We start from the raw sequence: 18,303 nt of genomic DNA, 5'->3' as shown, positions 1-18,303 counted from the left end.
GCGCCCCGCACGACGCGACACACGACACCCTACGGCTCTGATACAGGGATAGAGATAAGTTCGGCCGACGTTGTCTTGGAAATTGTTTATCGGTTCAAATTAGCAAATGTCGATTCTGTGAAATTGTTCGTGCCGTCAGCTCGCCACGGAGTAAGTGTATGTTCGTAGATCATCACGTCGAAGTCTCGGTGTTTCTCAAACGTCATCTTCTAAATGTTCCATGTGGAACTGTACGAATAAAACTAAGGGAACGGCAGTTTGTAATCCATTCATTCTTTAGCAATGTACTGTCTTATTTTCACATTAAAATGAAATAGTTTCGCCAATCGATATATATTTTATTCAAATATACAAATATACCCATTTCACTTTAATATGAAATTGTATGTCAATACAAAGATTCGTATATACATAAATGACTTAACAGAAATAAGAATAAACTTGTCTAGTGAAAACACAAAAAATCAATTAAAGTTGACAACAAAATGAATTTAATGTCTTCGTTAGTCTTCGAATTGCATGAATATTGAAAAATATTTATACACAAAAAATATAGTAATTATGAATATATGGGATATATTTTGGAAAAGTCAATTTGGTCTTATTTTTAATAAATAAATGTTAATAGTAATTTACGTGTGTAATCAATCAGCCTAAATAAAACCACTGAACCGGCGCCCTCTTCCATACTTCTACCTTAAGACATTGCATATGTGACAGAAAACAACAATTTTTACGCAAACTAGAAAATCAATACTTCAATACTACATATAACATACTCTGAGTGTCTATTACAGAAATAGCATTCTATGTAATATTAGGAATTGCATTAAAAATACATTTTTAAATAATTTCATATATTTTGGTTAATAAAATGTTAACATTAAAAAACGAAATAAAAAAATTGATTATAAATGCGAATAAGCAACTTATATAAATATTCGACTTTGCGAAGGTAAATAAAATATTTGTATACGAGATTCCTTAGATAATAATAAAAAATCTAACACTATTTGTTAGTAAAAAATTAACAAATCCAATAACTTGCCAGTATATAAAAGTTCTAACTTATTTTGGTACATATATAAATCTTATTCACATAACTTTGCAACATATATTTTGTACATTAAAATGTACTTTGAGAAGGTTTAAAACCATTTACATAAAAAATTGACATTCAAAACAAAGAAAAAGGAAAAAATCTATAACGTCAATTTAACAACCAAAAATATAATTTTAATTCTAAAATTAATAATACTAAAACGTTAATACCAATGCACTAGGCAAAGATTTATAACCAATATTTTTTGGAACAAAAGCGAGTAAAGATATTTACTATCACAATAACAAGCAAATAGATCTTAAATCTATTTTGCAAACCAAAGCTTAGTAACTTTATATTTCACACTTAAAAAGTTTCCTTTTTCTTTGTTAAAGTTTCATTTAGCTTTCCACTTGTTTTTTTAATGCAATAACATACAAAGTCAATGTGGTAAAAACAAGGACGGACACAACTTGCTATTATTTGCATATTATTCTTCCATGAATAATACTTTACAAGAAAAATGAACAAAACATCAAATAAACAGTCAAATTCAGACTGTAATTGTTAATAAATGTTTGTATTCCTAAGAGCGTGACTTAAGTATCACAAAACTGTTTAGTCTCGCTTTGATTTCTACGAGCTTATATGGAGGTGCGCACACTACTCGATTTTTAGTTGTGCAACTAAATAGTTGAGGCTGCGAAACAATCTACAATCGCACAACAGTTGTGTCATAGTTTAGTCAAAGGTATACGCCTGCTCTTACATAACCGTTTTTATTACGTTTTTAAATCTGTAATATCTGTTGTATCTAATATGCGTTTAATTCAGGAAATGTAACAATACACAAAAAATGAATACATAAAGATTATTGTTGAATCTAAACTTTGGCACTAATTATATAACAGCCAAATATATTTGTATCTGTAACAGCACATATATTTAACATAACACTAAAAGTATAGATCTTTTTAAAGAGTTAGGGCCTGTCCCACCACTGGCTGATAGAGGCTGTGATAGCTTAAAAGTGACGTCACTGTCAGATAGAGTACGAAAATCCGATACTTCCATCACATCTGTACTAATATTATAAAGGGGAAATAGTTGTATTTTAGTATGTATTGAAATAACTCAAAAACTACTAGGCCGATTTCAAAAATTCTTTCACCGTTATAAAGGTTATCTGCAAGTAACATAGGTTACATTTTTATTATGTTTTAAGTACACTAGGGCGAAGTCGCGAACAGTATTTTATACGTTGGATTGTTATCTGACGATTTACAAAAATTGTGGGACATACCCTAAATAAAATTATCCAAAAGAAATAGCTTTAAAAATAATATTTGAGCTCATAATTAAATATCAATGTACTTTGTTTGATGAATGATAATGAAAATTATGAAAAAGTTGATAGTTTTCGGGAATTTGCATAGAATTTATGGTTCATTTACTTTGGTAACTGTTTAAAGTTTTTGTATACATTCAAATACAAATATATAAAAAAATATTTTAAAAACATTTTGACAACACATTCAGTTAAAGCCAATTTTTATGTCAGCACCAAGCACCATTACTGTAAAAAGCTATCAAAAATCGTTACCATTAGGAGCAGCCAGAATAGCGTTAATTCCCACGAGCATACTTTTCAATTGGCACATCGTGATCAAGAGTACTCTTTAACCTGACGTGCCAACTCAGTGTACACTTTATTGTGGTAATGGAGGGGGTTGTACTGCAGCGTACGTGGGGTAGTAGGGGGCGAAGTTGACAGGCCCGGCTATAGTCACGTGATTACTATCACCCCTGTCCTGTATGGTGCGAGCAGCGTACGGAGATTCCTTGTATACTGGTTGAGCTGAAAGTTTTAATATAAATGAATAATGCAATGTGAAAAACGACATAAAATTATCAACCTGCCCTTGTTACGGAGAATCTTCAAACTTTTCTATAAGTCATGTTATACAATCCATCCATACTTTCTTTGGACAAAAGACCGGAATGGTAAAAACCTTTGTATCAAGATTCAATTTTATTACTTAGTCTTGATTATGACAACATTTTTTCACATATGTCTATAAATCATTTTGCTATTCAATGTAAAAAAAAATTTAAAATAACTTGAAAATCCCAACTGTCAAATTGTTAGTTAAGTAAATTTAAAATTAAAGAGGTAAAAATAATTATAAAACTTACTCAAAGTAGGATATAAGTTTTGGTAAGGCGGTTGTCCGGGCACCGGCATCACCCAGCCCCCGGGCGCAGAGCCGCCGGGACCCATCGGCATCTACAATACGAAAAAAAACATTACACTCAAATCTTAAGCCTCTACTATATACAGTCGGCTTTATTGCTAGTACATGCCTTTAAAAGACAATAATATGAACTTCTCAAAACATTAAGGATCTGTCCCACCACTGGCTGATAGAGACTCAGATAGCTTAAAAATGACGTCAGAATTCATAAACTGATAACAATCCAATATGTAACATTTGATGGAAATATCGGTTTTTGTTCCCTTATCTGACAGTAACGTCATTTTTAAGCTATCTGAGTCTCTATCAGCCAGTGGTGGGACAGGTACTAAATGTTGTGACAAAAATCCACACTTTACAACAGGCAGGGACAGATAATCAACGATTTTTATTTGATGTAATCATCAGGTATATTTCCCTACTCACTAATTTGTGTGATTCCACGGACAGTTTCACGGGCAAACGTTAGTATTTTATAATTAAGACGCAACATGTATCTAATACTAACATTAGGTTGTCCAGGACTAACAGGTAGCACTGCGGACTGGCCCTGGGCGCCCTCGGGCAAGGGTGCGGAGGGCGCGCTCTGCCCATTGAGGCCCACCAGTGGGACAGTCCCAATCGTAATGTACTTCTTGTCCTTCATGTTAAAATGCATAAACGGTACTTCACATTCAGCCTGAAACCATGGTTAATAATTGTTTTCATATTTAAATTAAATTTATGTAAAAACATTAAAATAACATATAATTACTATAAATAAAGCTAAAAGATTAATATTACAAAAAATGGTTTGTTGTAAACAATATAATAAAAAATAAAAAACAAGAAAATAATTTAATTTAAAGTCTAATTATTATTTTATCTAATTTCAATTCCTTTATGTACCCAATTTCTCAGTCTATTCTCATCCTCTTTATTTAAAAGAACAGTTTAAAAATAAACGATCATAAAACCTCAGTACCTTTAAATCATAATCTAAATCAATGATGCTGCAATTGACGAGGTTGGAGGGCGGCAGCGGAGGCACCTCCATGGTGAGGCTCCAGTGGCCCGTGGCCCCAGCCGCCACCGGCCCCTGCTGGATAGTCAGGATCACCTCCTTGGTCTTCTTTGTTGCGGTAGATGGAGATGTCGCTCTGTATGTGACAACCTAAAAAATAACATATAAATGCTTTATTGTTTCTCACTAATTACATTATATTACATGGGAGCCTTGGAGTCCTGATCTAGGTTCCCATGTTGAAGGAGCCAATCCCTTCCCCACCAGTTAATCATCATCCACTTGCCCTTATCCCTTATGGAGGGTCGGCACAGTATGTGCTGCTCTTCCATACATCTCTATCAGCCGTCATATCTGAATCCACTCCCTTAAGCATATCTTCTTTCACACAATCCATCCATACTTTCTTTGGTCTTCCTCTTCCTTTGAAAAAAAAGATTACAACTAGATTGTTGTACTTATAAAGTTGATAGAAAAAATATACATGGTTTTTGTGTGTAGGGGCATGGTTTGAATGTGTACATGCCTTATGAATGATTGTTTTAGCTTTTTTATGCTTAAGTTTTAATTCTGTATAAAAGAATACATAAAAGTGCTATATGTGGGTTTTTTAATTACAATAAAAAGATTATTAATGAGTGAAACAACTTATTTTACTCCCTAATACACATACCTTCCTCAGAAATAATTTAACAAGACTCAGTTCTACATTACTCTTGTTTTCAACATCAATTTGTATTGGTATCACTTGTCCAGGACAGTATCCGGAGACTGGTGCCCTCACATCTACCGACAGTGGTAGGGATGTACAACAAAAACAACAAAACGTTTTTTCCATCTGCATATGAATTGGTCCCTGAAATAAACAACATCAACGTTAGAAAATGACAATAGCTTTTAACCGCAGCAACATTCACACAAATCACATCTCTAATTCTTCAAAACAATATACCAAAACATATGAAACAAACATTAAAATTGTAATAGATTCTAGAATTATTAGTAAAATAGATATGAATATCATATATAATGTGTAAAGAACAATTCTGGGACAGATGCAGTACAGACTAATCTTACTTAATATTGGAAATTCAAAAATATAGATAGATGAAAGGATATTTTTAAAAAGTATTGCATGTCCAAAATCTTTATGGATTTGAGTGATATTTTCTTTATTTATAATACCATCAGAAAGAACACAGGCTACTTAGATTTTTTTTTTAATTCTCGTTAGACAAAGTCACAAGTAAAAGCTATTTGAACTTAAATTAAGATTAAAAAAGAAATATTGATGTCTTTAATTAGGTTTTAATAGAAATAACCACTCCTTATTAACACTTACCTTATAAGACGGGTTAAGATTAAGGTCCAGAGCATTAATAACAGTAAATGCTATTTTAGTTTCCTGATCAAATTTCCACGGACGATCCAAGATCACTTTTATTGTATATCTAATGTACCCATGTTGACCTTCAAAGGAAGATGGCAGCACTGGTGGTAGTGCACAGGTAAAGTTGTACACTTGCTTACCAGCAGGTATTTCTATTTCATTACCTGAAATTAAAAAGTTAAATTTTATTATCTGTAGTTGGTTAGAGTATTGAGTTTTACTAGTTTTAAACTTATAGAGTGTTATAGTCGCTTTGCAACAAAGCCTCCATAGAAAAAAAATTATATGTAGTCTTCATAACTTTGTAATGTACATCTCTAGTCTACTTTATCTTTAAAAAAATCAATAGCTTATAAGTCTTTATCCTCATCAAAAGGTTTTAATAATTCCGAGTGAAATTATCAATTAGGTGGTACAAACTTGTATCTATATAAAGGGACAGTTCTATTTAAAACGATAAGTCTGGTCACATTAACTAAACCTCTAAATAATGTACAAAACTAAACAAAAAAAGTGGTACGACAGCAGACCTCACTATATACTATTCTCCGATAAGAACCAGACCTGTATTGCTCCCAAGAAGATAGTACGAAATTTGAAAATACTCTTCATTCCCCGTATGCGTAGTATCCGTCGTTTGGGATTTACCCTGGTCATCTGATTCCTCTTTACTTTCATTCCATTCTGTATGTGCTTCACCTTTAAACTTTACTTGAATACCTATAAACAGACATACATAACACTAATTCACCAATACAAACATAACATCGCTATTAATAAACAGTGATTCATAGGTCAATTTTTAAATGATTGCCTATTTTACCTCGAACTTTTTTCGGGCTATCGAAAACATATTCAATCCTCCCATTTACTGTTTGTCCAGCATAATAAGTATTCAATTCGTTATCTAAATAAATAGCCGCTTCTTTCAGACCCATAGTTGTATCGCCAAATCAATAAGGAAAAATAATTATTATTGTAAAAGAAAACCTGGAAAACTTGTGATTCACAAATTGACAACACCCAGGGTGCACAATCTCAGTACATTTAACTTGGAAATCCGAAGATAAAATACTGCAATATAACGGAGCACCTTAAATCTATTTTGATAATAAGAAACAGACTAATATTGTTTTTAGTAGTATTATATTTGTTATATATGCCAACGCGGCATTATAGATGGCTGTTTTACCAATAAAAAATTACTAGTTCAATTAATATACGATAGATGCCGCTATTTAGTAGCTCTTCTTGTAGTGTTTTTTTTAGTGTATTTGTTGTATGAAACCTTTTTTCAACTCTGATTTACTTCTTTTTAATTGTCACTTGTAATTCGATGTCAGTTCAATAAGTAAAATGTCTATTACATTTATTTATCGTTAAAGTACTCTGTATTATCGTTTAATTGAAAATACTCAACAGTATTTAGGTAGGTGCAGTCCTGGTTTTAAAGAAAGAGGAGGTATGTCTGTTTCTATGTCTACTTACTTCACAACATTACAGACTTTTATATAACACTGTCTGTATCCAGCAGTAAGACGTCTCCTCTCGTATAATGAGAATTTATAGCTATAGTCCACATCTATGGCCTAGTGCCTCTGTACATTGCCGGACTACTTAAGTATTTGTTTGTAGTGTTTTGTCTTTAACATGTATTTGGTTCTTTTACAACCATATTTATAGCAGTAAAGTAAAAGTAGTAAATTGTTACACTAATCTCTCTTAGACTTTTTTTGTACATTAAAGCATGCTTTTAATGAGTGCAATAATACTAAATAAGATGTAACCAGTAAGAAGGTGGGAAAATTTTATTTGGGCAATTAGTCTCAGATTTTAAATGTTATTGCCATATGGTATTACGGTTTTAGTCACTAGCCTTATTATTTTTTATTAAAATAACAGATTATTATTTTAAGGTATGCATCAAGTACTACAACTTGTACAACTGATGTCACTGATGTTTATGTATGATTTCTCATCTCAATACGTACCGCGTAACACCGTAGGATATATGAAATATGAGATTGTATAAAATGTGATTGTTGATACTTATAATATACTTGTTAACTATGTGAAGACAGTGTTTCAATAGCCCTACACCTCCAGAGCTCGGGACGACAGAAAGTAACCGTCCAACAGTATCCGTTGTTTTTACTTCCTAATTGGTATTATGCACTATTTGGGTGGATATATAAATCTTTTCATAATGGTTAGATATTTATAACAGATATAATATAGGTGTATAAATATTTAAATATCTATATTTCATAACATAGATATTTAGATATTTATATAACCTATATTAATATTTTAAATAACGCTCGTTTGCCCCATTTCAATAAAAAAAAATAAAAACAAAACAAGAAAGAAAGAAAGTTGTAAACTATGAAATACAGATGGCGCTTTTCTTCGTGTTACCCAATTTTAGGCCGAAGATTGGTCTCTATTTCAGTATGTTACAAAGTACTCTGTGACAACACCTGAAAAAAATGACAGATGACATAGATAATAATTAGCAAAGTTTACACAGATTATCTAACATACTAACATTAATCATCATCCACTTGCCCTTATCCCTTATGGAGGGTCGGCACAGTATGTGCTGCTCTTCCATACATCTCTATCAGCCGTCATATCTGAATTCACTCCTTTCTTAAGCATATCTTCTTTCACACAATCCATCCATACTTTCTTTGGTCTTCCTCTTCCTTTGTAGCCATCCACATTCAATTTCAACACTTTCTGGTTTATGTCCCCATCATTTCGTCGCATAACATGTCCATACCACGCTAACCTTTTGCTTCTCAATTTCTCCACCACTGGCGCTACTTTCAAACTTCCTCTAATGTACACATTCTTAACTTTATCCAATCTTGTCACACCACACATCCATCTTAACATACGCATCTCAGCCACATGCAATCTCCTTTCATCCGCAACTTTGGTGGCCCAGCATTCAGATCCATACAATACGACAGGTTTTATGATGGACTTGTAGATAACATTAATATTTTCCTTAAATTATAAGCTAAAATCGATTTGGCACAAATGGTAAGAAGTTTCAAAAGAATTTTATAAAATAAAAGCATAATAGTGATTTATTAAGTTTTATTTTAATATATAACAAATGGTTCCTATTAAACCATATATTTTTAATGTAAACTTTTAGCGATATAGTATAAGAGCGAAAGGAGAATTAAAAATCTCTTTCAGTTCTCAATATTTTATTAAACATCAATAACTATTTCTTTTTGTGCCTTAGATGATGGGGCAAGCATATCGCTAATTTCTATCATATCTCTGGTAGAGTCAACTTGAGCTCCTGACAAAAGAAGACTTATTGCACCTTCCAATTCACTTGCCCTTTTACAGACATCAATTTCTTGTATTATTTCTTCTTTGAGTGAGTTGTACAACCATAAATTTTGTTCAGAGAAGAGTTTTATTTGATTTTCAAATACATCAATAAACACATTTACTGAGTCAATTATGATTCTTGTGAATCTCATTTCACCTAGGTTCTTTTTAAAGAACCTAAGTAATGCTCCAATATCTTTCTCAGATAAACCATCTATTGCAACATTCAATACTTTTCTACGAAGCAATTCTTGTAAAAGTGCTATGGTTTTTTCTGGAAATTTACTTGCCACATAAGATTTTAACACAGATGATAAAGCTTTATCGAATTCCATTTTTCTAAGGAATTTTTCAAATTCTGGTCCTTTCTCTGTTTTTTGTTTTCCTACAACATTATCTACAGTTGCCGTAGTTTGAATATGATCTGGTGCAAATTTGTATAAACCTTTATTTTCTTCCTTACGCCTAAAAGGTTGTTCCCTTTTTCTTATTGATATAACTCCATCAATCATACCCACTGCCAAAACATCATCATTATCTGATATAGCCATGCTAAGAATGGCATTAGGAAAATCAATATTATGAACCACTTTGAATGTTGATATGTCATATATTTTTACATGTCTGTCAAGGGAAGCAGACATCAGCCGACTAGCATTACTGGATAGTCTTAGAGTGGTTACAGTTTTGTGGTGCTGTGAAATATTTGCTAGGAGCTTTCCACCATTGAATATATCCCATACTTTGACTTCAGTTCCACCTGCACTAACAAACAGGCCACCAGATGGTAGGAAAATTGTTGATTCAACAGGACTTCCATGGTTCACAGATAATGTAGCTTCATTAGTTCTACAATCATATAGCTTTACTATATGATCATAGCCACCTGATAAAATTAAATCAGGTGATACTGGACTTGGAGCTCCAGCTCTTATATAATCTGTATGTTCTGAAAAACTTGTAATTTTCTCCTCTGTGGCGATATCCCATAGACATACAGATTTATCATCTGAAAAACTGATGACTTTTGTTTGATCTTTTGTAAAAAAAGTTCTATGGACCTGGAAAAGAATGTTCAAAGTCAACAATATTCAACAAGTCTTTACAAAAAGGTTTAAATATATTGTTACTTACAGGTCCAGTATGACCAGTGAATACTCTTAAAACATTTTTAGACTGAACATCAAATAACTTTACAGCTGCTTCCTCACTTCCTGCTATCAAAAGTCTTCCATCATTTCTAAAGGAGCCACCATAAGCTGCTTCTAAAAACTTCGAGATATTCTTCGCAACTGTTTTTGTGATTGGATCATAAATCTAGAATATAAAAAGTTAGTTATTATTTGTAGCAATTTATTGTTGTTAAAGTATGTTAATTTTGTGAAATTGTGTTTTACCTGTATTCTCACGGAGCAAGTCGCAGCAAAATAATACGGTTCTACAGGACAGAAATCTAGGTAGTCTATTGCTCCAAATTCTTTCACTAACACGGGGTGCTGAAATAATCATCAACTGTTAGGTTTTTTACAATTAGCATGAAGATCTGTAATAGAAAAGAAAAGACTTACGCCTAATTTCTTCCAGTATAAATTATCTTCAGTAAGTACAGACGCCGGCTTTTTATATACAGATTTATTGGTTTTCTTAAATGGATATGAAACATGAGCCATGTTTGTTCTATTTTAGGTAGTATAAGAATTAAACATAAAAAAGTAACATTACGCGATAAGAAATATTTTAATATACTCGATATCTAAACATGCACGTTGGTTTTGTTATTCACGTGTAAATGACAATGACATTTTGTTATTTGTCAAACTTATATTGACGCAGTTTTCACAGAAGTTTCATTTAAAAAAATTATTGTAATTTGAATACAATAAATGGTGAGTTAATTAAATGGCAAAAACTTAAAAGATTAAGTTAAAAAAAATTCCAATTAAATGCAATAAAGGATTTCTGAGAATTGAAAATGAAACACAAGTGGGCGAATGATGGAAGCCTGAGTTTGTTTTCTGGTACTGCTGTCCACTGTTGTCACTGTCACTGTCATTTGTCACTGACAAATTGTCAGTGAATCTGTCAACAATTCGGCAATGTTTTTTCAAGTCTTGTGAAATAATTTTGCCTTTAATACATTATACTAATATTATTAAACAAATCTAACGACTTTAATTGAATTTTCGAAATACGAAATGTTTAAGTTGCTTAACCGTCATGCAAGACGTAGTGGCATTTTATATTTGCGTTATGAAAAATTTGAGGTTAAACGAGCCAAAATTTTATACTGCTACTCATCAGCTGGTTCTGTGAGGTTTGCATCTAGTGGTAGTGATGCAGGAAAAACAGTACCCTTAATCGATAACATACCCGAACCACCTCCTGTGCCAGATGCCTCATCTATTGGTGAAATAACTGAAGCAGTGCAAACTTTAGCCGCAAACGGTGAACCGTCATTTGCCAGCTTAGGTCTAGGTGGTTGGGGACCAGTAGGTATCGTACAGAATTGTTTCGAATATCTCCACATAACATTAGATGTACCATGGTGGGGTGCAATTCTCATTGGTACAATAGTTGTAAGAGCAGTTATGTTCCCTCTCGTTATAATGTCACAACGGAATGCTGCGGTTATGAATAACAATTTGCCTGAAATACAGCTACTCCAAGTTAAAATGACACAAGCAAGACAAACTGGTAATCAGTTAGAAGCTGCACAGTATGCACAAGAAATGATGTCATTTATGAAAGAAAAAGGACTTAATCCACTGAAGAATATCCTTGTGCCGTTGGCGCAAGCACCTCTATTTATATCATTCTTTGTTGGTTTAAGAGGCATGGCAAATTGTCCTGTTGAAAGCATGATGCACGGTGGATTGTGGTGGTTCACAGATTTAACAGTACCTGATCAGTTTTTCTTGCTGCCATTGATAACAAGTGCTACTTTGGCAGCAACAATTGAACTTGGTGTAGATGGTGGACGTCTTGATGCACAAAACATGCAGGTCATGAGATATGTCCTTCGTGCAATACCAATCATTATGCTACCTTTTACAATCAACTTTCCTGGAGCTATTCTTGTATACTGGTGCTCAACTAACTTCATTTCATTAATTCAAGTTGGATTCTTAAAAGTACCAGCGGTGAGAGATTATTTCAAAATTCCCAGACTAATAAAACACACACCGGACAATTTGCCAATCAAGAAGAAAGGATTCATAGAAGGTGCAAAGGATTCCTGGACAAATATGAAAATATCAAGAGATCTTGCGGACCGGCAGAGAATTGATGAAATGATATTTACTAAAGCAGGGAAGGGACCTTTACAGAAGACATATAAATATGACCCGACAAAGTTATCAAATGTACAAGCAAAATCTAAATAGACCCTATTATGTATTTAATTAAGTTTGTCATTGTATGTAGAAATAAATGTAATAGTAGACTTTTATTTTTTTAATTAAATTTTCTGTTTGACAATGACCTTACTAATTTTCTGCCATGTCTGATTATAAAGTTGATGAAAAAAATGGCTTTGTTTATGAACATTTCTGTATCTAATTATAAAAGCTATTATATAATTTGTTACAGATTGACATATAGGATAGAAATAGGAAAATAAAAATACCAACTTAATAAATATATTTTAAAAATTTCAACATTAAATAAATTGATCACAAGATACCCATTTGTCACATAATTTCTTAAATCTATTATAAAAAACTTAATCTATGGCAAGGGATCGGAATGAGGCAGTTTCTATCTGAACTTTGTCTTTGTTTTTCGATTTTTTGTCAGTTGCTACCCAAAGATTTTCGTTTAAACGCTCCCTGAAACAGACAATACTTACTTAAACAAAATGAAAACGATTTATCTGCATGGAGTAAGAAATAAGGTGGTGGCAACACTAAAAGCATAGAAATGTCAATAAAAACCACCTGGGTTTAAAGACTTGATTTTTTATTTTGCCCGGTGAATGGGTTAAATGTATTCGTCCCGTTTCTAAAACTGTTTGATTTTGAAATTTGGTATTTTTTGTGGTATAAGTTGACAAACGAGCAACCGGAATTCGACAAAATTGCTAAGCGACAACCGCCCATAGACAACTGCGTTTGCAGAGACGTTACCTTTAACCAACAGAGGCGGGGACGCACAAGAGGATGTTTCAATATCTATGCGTCCCAACCCCTGCAAAATTCACCTTAGCTTTCCACATTTTCCTTGCACGAAATGGGGGAGAGGACTAAAATTTGTCCTCCGACATGCAAAAGTTGATGAATTAACCATACTTCAAAAACACACGTTTAAGTTGCTGCATAAGCAAAGTAATTTTTTTTAGTATTTTACCTGTGTTTCATCATGAGTTGGACAACAGATTTATTGAGATCCTCCATTTTCGGGAATGTTCCGCCATAGTCGGCTGGCAACTCGTCTCTGGTCACATGTTTGTACAGACTCTCCGAGTTTGGCGGGTGAAAATGAATCTGAACACAATACATACAAATTCGTAATAATAAAAGAATAATAAGTCTCATATATAAAAGAATCCAGCGTATTAATTAAATACAAGAATGTTTTAGCATGATTTTACTAAATAAAACTATCATTTGGAATTAGCACTAAACAATTCTGAATACGTGATTGCGAAATTAAGTCACACTAATTCGTAATTTTTAATCATATTCCGGTTGGCTGTTTAAAAATATAAAAACTGTGATGAAATTACTTTAAATAAAAGTAATTTAATATGTTACCATTTCAGTTAATTCCTTTTTTAGGAATGGCTTCATGAGGCCGTAGATTTTATCAATAAACGGCGGCGCATTGACAATGTGCACTTGTTTCAAGCGTATAGGTATTGCTTCCTGAAATTAATTTTATTTAATGTACATACATTATTTTTATTATTTTTATAGGAGAAGAGGGCAAACGAGCGGCGGGAACACAAAGGTGGTCAACGACGCCCATGGACATCCGCAACACCAGAGGAACTACAGATGCGTTGCCGGCCTTTGAGGAAATGATAGGCTCGCTTCTTGAAGGACCCTAAGTCGTATTGGTTTGGAAATACCGCCGAGGACAGACCGTTCCACAACGCGGCTGTGCGGGGCAGAAACTTCCGCGAAAACCGAACGGTTGTGGAATGCCAGCCATCAACATGGTGAGGATGGTACATTAGTTTGTATTTGGTGTATATTTCGCAAGGAAGGAACGTATCTGGCCTTTAGATTATCGATTACTACTACGTAAAAGATAAGATGAGCCTCGCAAAAATGCTATCCACTCATATTAAACGTACAGGTTCCATAGAAAGACTATTATTATGGGTTTCCGCTGCCGAAATATTTTTTCAAAAATATATCGTCATCTTTTTAATTCGCTTTGAAAGAACAGAGATAGCAATACATTTCTGTACAGGTGAATCGGCTGTGGAAGCTCCTAAGTAATTTTAGGTTGTCCAAAAATGAGTAAAGGTAAAGGATGCCAACCTCTTGATACTTTGATAATTTCCTCGCAATTGATACGTTGAATTTCGTCAAAAACTTCAAAGATATATCCTTGACGTCAATTATAACAGTGTCGGAATCCTCTAAATCGTCGTTGTCAAGTAGCCAAGCGTCCGTTGATGTGAAGAAAAGTTTGACATCAAGTATATATTCATACACGTCTAGCCCTGGATCGTTTATTTGATAAATCCAAATATTTTTCATGCCGGGCAACTTTAACTGAGCGATGTTTCTGCAAAGGAAAATGAATTTATTCTGTTTTATACTTGAAGTTGAGCGTGCGTACACCTGAATCTAAATTACCGCACAACTGGTAAGTCTCGCTTTGATTCCTAAAAGCTTATATGGAGGTGCGCACACTACTCAATTTTAGTTATGCAACTAAACAGTTGAATTTGCTGCTTAACAATCGACAATCACACAACTGTTGTGCGACAGTTCAGTCAAAAGTGTGCGCCCGCTCTTACTTATTCGTACAAATAACAGAACAATTTGTTTTTCAGCGTAAAGTAATGCAATCTGTTGTTTTTCTGAGTTCAAAATGTTTACAACACTTCAAACATTATCATCTATAACATGAGATTTAAAAAAAAAACTTTCCCGAATGAGGATTGCACTGAACCTAAAGATCAACTTAAAAACTTACATTATGCTTAATATTTTCTGCATGTGCGTCGATTGAGGGTCTCTGTCTTTGAGCAAATTGTTACTCTCAGCTCTTAACGTGAAGAACAAATCCGCGGCAACCTTGGCCTTCTCCAGGTCATAGTAACAGCTGTGTGCGAATCGGAGTAGGAGCCAATCTTCTATAATTACACATTATTTTTATTTTATCTATACTATAATATTATGAAGAAGAAAAATTTGAATTTTTGTATTTATGGAGTAACTCAAAAACTACTAGGCCGATTTTATTATTTTTTTATTCCACGCAGAGGAAATCGCGACAAAAATCTAGTGTAATATATTTAGGTAAAAAAGCAAAAGAAAATTGCAAGGTTATTTTTTGAGTCCAGCGTATATATTGTTACGGAAGTTTTTTAACATTATTTTGATTCTATAAATGTACTTAATAAAATGATACAAACCTATATCTTTAGGCAAATGTGGTTGGCTGTTCACCCAATTTCTCATATGTTCTATTACTTTCGATGGTTCCTCTGTCTTTGTGTCCGCCATTTTTTTTTCTGTGAAAGAACAATCTAATAATATAAAATCAATGAAAGCTTTTTATTTTACTTTATTTATTTATTGATATATTTTTTCTGATGCATATTCTTCCCAATAATTCAATAATAAAACAGTCTAAAGATCTGTAAAACCGGTTACATACTAGTTATTAGAGTACACATTATCAAGTCCAATTATTTCAATTATTTTAGGGTCAAATGTCTAACAAGATATTGTTATAAATTATTATACCTACTTAATACAAATTGTAACATATTGTTTTCATTTTTATATTGTTTAAGAAAATAAGAGGAACTAACGATTACGTACATTAAAAGTGTATTTATGTTTCAAAATATAATATCAGGCTCAGTGAATGCATAAAGTTATGAAATGTTAACGTTAAGTTTCAAATTTAGAAAACTTGTTCACCCAGCACTTAAATATTTAAGTATAATTCAAGGTGAACAAGTTGGGAAGGTTACAAGGTAGTAATAATTATTAAAATTTTAATGATACATTTTCTCATACAAAAAAATTTAAAACCCCCGAGACATGTTATTATAAACGAAATAAAAACGGCAAAGCTCATTTACAATTATTTAATCCGATGTCAGATTTCGTTTCAAAAATAATACTTATGAAAAAATCAATTTTTTTTGGAAACTTGACCGTTAGCCACAAATGTCCATATTGACTCTCTAGGGGCTTAACTACGTCTAGCTTACCCTAGGGGTGGAGAAAGGGCAATCAATATGACCATTTTTACGACGATCGTATTTTAAAAAAATCATTAAATGAATATATATTTTAATAGATGTATCAATAAATAAAAAAGTATTCTATTAGTTTTGTCTCGACTTCAATTATCTGTGAATTTTCATTGTTGAATATCGAAAAACTATCTAACATATACTATTACTTTCAATCTCTTTGAGAAAAAAAAGAATAACAATAAAAAGATAAAAAGGAACTTTAAGCTATATTATCTATAACACAACTGTTACGTTTATATCCTAAGTTCAATATTGTTCTACATAAATCAAAATATATTTCGAGGTAGGCTCACCAAAACGATCTTTATCCGCCACGTGCCGCACTATGACCGAATAGTATCTCTGCAGTAGGCTGTACTGTATACTATAATATAGTTACCTATATCCCAGTCCGCAGCGCTTTAGAGTGTTATGCTAGTCTAGTCTAGTCAAACCTATATTTTTATGTTCATTGCTCAATTAAAAAGTTAGTTTAGTCACTTGTTTTTCCATAAAAGGATATTAAACTTTACCCTTCTGATAACTAAATCATAAATTCATTATTATTAATGTCACTAGCTTACGCCTGCGACTCCGTCCCCGTGGATTAAAAAAGAAAGTAGCCTATGTGTCCTTCTAGACTATCCTCTACATCTGTGCCAAATATCATCGAGATCCGTTCATCCGTTTAGGCTACAAACTCTAACAAACATCTATTTAAATCTAAACTTTTGCATTTATTTTATTAGTAAGTATGAAGTATGATAGTGAGATAATAAGATTAAAACAATACATCTGATTGTCGGTTCTGAAGAATCTGATTTGTCGGTTCGTTACAAAAAGTGTCTAAGAACTTTCTACCAAACTTGCTTTAAAAACCTGTTTTTGATTACTTCTAAAACTATATTTGAAATACCAGTTTGATAGCGTCAAACTTGTTCTATATAAGATTGAAACATTTTTGTTCCCTAAAATATCTAACATTATTACTTAGCGTTACATTTGAGTCAGATTGGTTAAAATAAGCAAGCTTTTTATGAAAATTAGCATTTACCCGCGACTTCTTTCGCGTGGAATTAAAAAATCCTATAGGTTTGTACTTTCAACTATGTTCTACATCTCTGTCAAATTACATCGGTAATCTTTAAGCTGTTTGTTGGTTCAAAAGGCATTAGAACTAATTGAAGCTTAATTTATATACCTTAATTTAACGTAAATTTTATATGCCATAGATTCTCTCACATGACATTAATAATTCTTATCATAATCTATACTATCTATACAATTATAATAAAGCGTAAACACACAAGTCTTTGTTGCCTAAGATCTCAGCAATTATAGCATATTTTTTTAATAATTCTTTTTTTAATAAAAAGCCCTACACTTACGTCAGGCTTGAGGCTATATGTTTTCACGCCATTAACTTTAGGGGGTAAATATTTTGTATAAAATCCTAATGTAGGAAAGAGACCATAAGTTGCTGCCAACATCAAGGAAGCAAGATTGCTAAGGTTTGGTCATGTCATTTTGCCATTTGCTATTGATAATTTGACAAATGTAAACAATAAAGTAAAATCTTCATAATTTCATGCGGATTGAAGCTGCACTGTTCCCGTGCAGATTCAGTCTAGCTAGTCAATGATATGAGAGTTTCCATTGTTCTTTACATAGTGTGCGGTGTACCACCATAATCAAAGTACTTATTTTTGATAGCATTTTATTGTTGTTATAATTTCATAAAAAAACAAAACCGACTTCCAAACAAAATACACTAAAACAAAACAAAATGCACTAAAAACAAAACAAAATATTCTCAAAAAAACAGTA

General features: G+C 32.7%; 4 protein-coding genes across 4 annotated transcripts in view; 1 reads left to right on the top strand and 3 right to left on the bottom strand.

The window, feature by feature from the left end:
• Window positions 1-2,379: 2,379 nt before the first annotated feature.
• Window positions 2,380-6,942, bottom strand: LOC106104913 (arrestin domain-containing protein 3). Its single transcript, XM_013285112.1, has 8 exons — window positions 6,514-6,942; window positions 6,255-6,410; window positions 5,643-5,854; window positions 4,974-5,156; window positions 4,262-4,450; window positions 3,806-3,976; window positions 3,239-3,329; window positions 2,380-2,900 (listed from the first exon to the last, which is right to left on the bottom strand). The coding sequence occupies exons 1-8, from the start codon at window positions 6,626-6,628 to the stop codon at window positions 2,752-2,754; spliced, it is 1,266 nt and encodes a 421-aa protein (XP_013140566.1). The 5' UTR covers window positions 6,629-6,942; the 3' UTR covers window positions 2,380-2,751.
• A 1,955-nt stretch (window positions 6,943-8,897) lies between these two features.
• Window positions 8,898-10,846, bottom strand: LOC106104897 (U3 small nucleolar RNA-associated protein 15 homolog). Its single transcript, XM_013285095.1, has 4 exons — window positions 10,616-10,846; window positions 10,445-10,543; window positions 10,182-10,364; window positions 8,898-10,108 (listed from the first exon to the last, which is right to left on the bottom strand). The coding sequence occupies exons 1-4, from the start codon at window positions 10,715-10,717 to the stop codon at window positions 8,918-8,920; spliced, it is 1,575 nt and encodes a 524-aa protein (XP_013140549.1). The 5' UTR covers window positions 10,718-10,846; the 3' UTR covers window positions 8,898-8,917.
• A 275-nt stretch (window positions 10,847-11,121) lies between these two features.
• Window positions 11,122-12,495, top strand: LOC106104898 (mitochondrial inner membrane protein OXA1L). Its single transcript, XM_013285096.1, has one exon. The coding sequence runs from the start codon at window positions 11,243-11,245 to the stop codon at window positions 12,428-12,430; it is 1,188 nt and encodes a 395-aa protein (XP_013140550.1). The 5' UTR covers window positions 11,122-11,242; the 3' UTR covers window positions 12,431-12,495.
• A 174-nt stretch (window positions 12,496-12,669) lies between these two features.
• Window positions 12,670-18,303, bottom strand: part of LOC106104921 (alpha-tocopherol transfer protein) — a 10,953-nt gene continuing 5,319 nt past the window's right edge. The window contains exons 2-7 of the mRNA XM_013285120.1: window positions 15,640-15,737; window positions 15,198-15,357; window positions 14,534-14,783; window positions 13,799-13,909; window positions 13,392-13,528; window positions 12,670-12,874 (exon numbers count right to left, since the gene is read on the bottom strand). Coding sequence (XP_013140574.1) covers window positions 12,769-12,874; window positions 13,392-13,528; window positions 13,799-13,909; window positions 14,534-14,783; window positions 15,198-15,357; window positions 15,640-15,730 — 855 coding nt within the window. The 5' untranslated portion in view covers window positions 15,731-15,737 and the 3' untranslated portion in view covers window positions 12,670-12,768. The remainder of the gene's footprint in view (window positions 12,875-13,391; window positions 13,529-13,798; window positions 13,910-14,533; window positions 14,784-15,197; window positions 15,358-15,639; window positions 15,738-18,303) is intronic.

The sequence above is a fragment of the Papilio polytes genome, unplaced genomic scaffold, assembly GCF_000836215.1.
Source record: "Papilio polytes unplaced genomic scaffold, Ppol_1.0 DF823399.1, whole genome shotgun sequence".
In the NCBI taxonomy this organism is placed as follows: domain Eukaryota; kingdom Metazoa; phylum Arthropoda; class Insecta; order Lepidoptera; family Papilionidae; genus Papilio; species Papilio polytes.
Note: the sequence above shows the minus strand (reverse complement) of the source record. Positions and strands in the feature narration are given on the sequence as shown.

What these genes read in the sequence shown, in the direction of transcription:
- LOC106104913 (XM_013285112.1), bottom strand. Translation starts at nt 6,628, where the DNA reads ATGGGTCTGAAAGAAGCGGCTATTTATTTAGATAACGAATTGAATACT. An exon ending in TAGCCCGAAAAAAGTTCGAG is followed by an intron (nt 6,411 to 6,513) that starts GTAAAATAGGCA and finishes GTCTGTTTATAG; the next exon opens with GTATTCAAGTAAAGTTTAAA. An exon ending in AAACTTATATCCTACTTTGA is followed by an intron (nt 2,901 to 3,238) that starts GTAAGTTTTATA and finishes TAAAACTTTCAG; the next exon opens with CTCAACCAGTATACAAGGAA.
- LOC106104897 (XM_013285095.1), bottom strand. Translation starts at nt 10,717, where the DNA reads ATGGCTCATGTTTCATATCCATTTAAGAAAACCAATAAATCTGTATAT. An exon ending in TATACTGGAAGAAATTAGGC is followed by an intron (nt 10,544 to 10,615) that starts GTAAGTCTTTTC and finishes TGATTATTTCAG; the next exon opens with CACCCCGTGTTAGTGAAAGA. An exon ending in TCACTGGTCATACTGGACCT is followed by an intron (nt 10,109 to 10,181) that starts GTAAGTAACAAT and finishes ATTCTTTTCCAG; the next exon opens with GTCCATAGAACTTTTTTTAC.
- LOC106104898 (XM_013285096.1), top strand. Translation starts at nt 11,243, where the DNA reads ATGTTTAAGTTGCTTAACCGTCATGCAAGACGTAGTGGCATTTTATAT.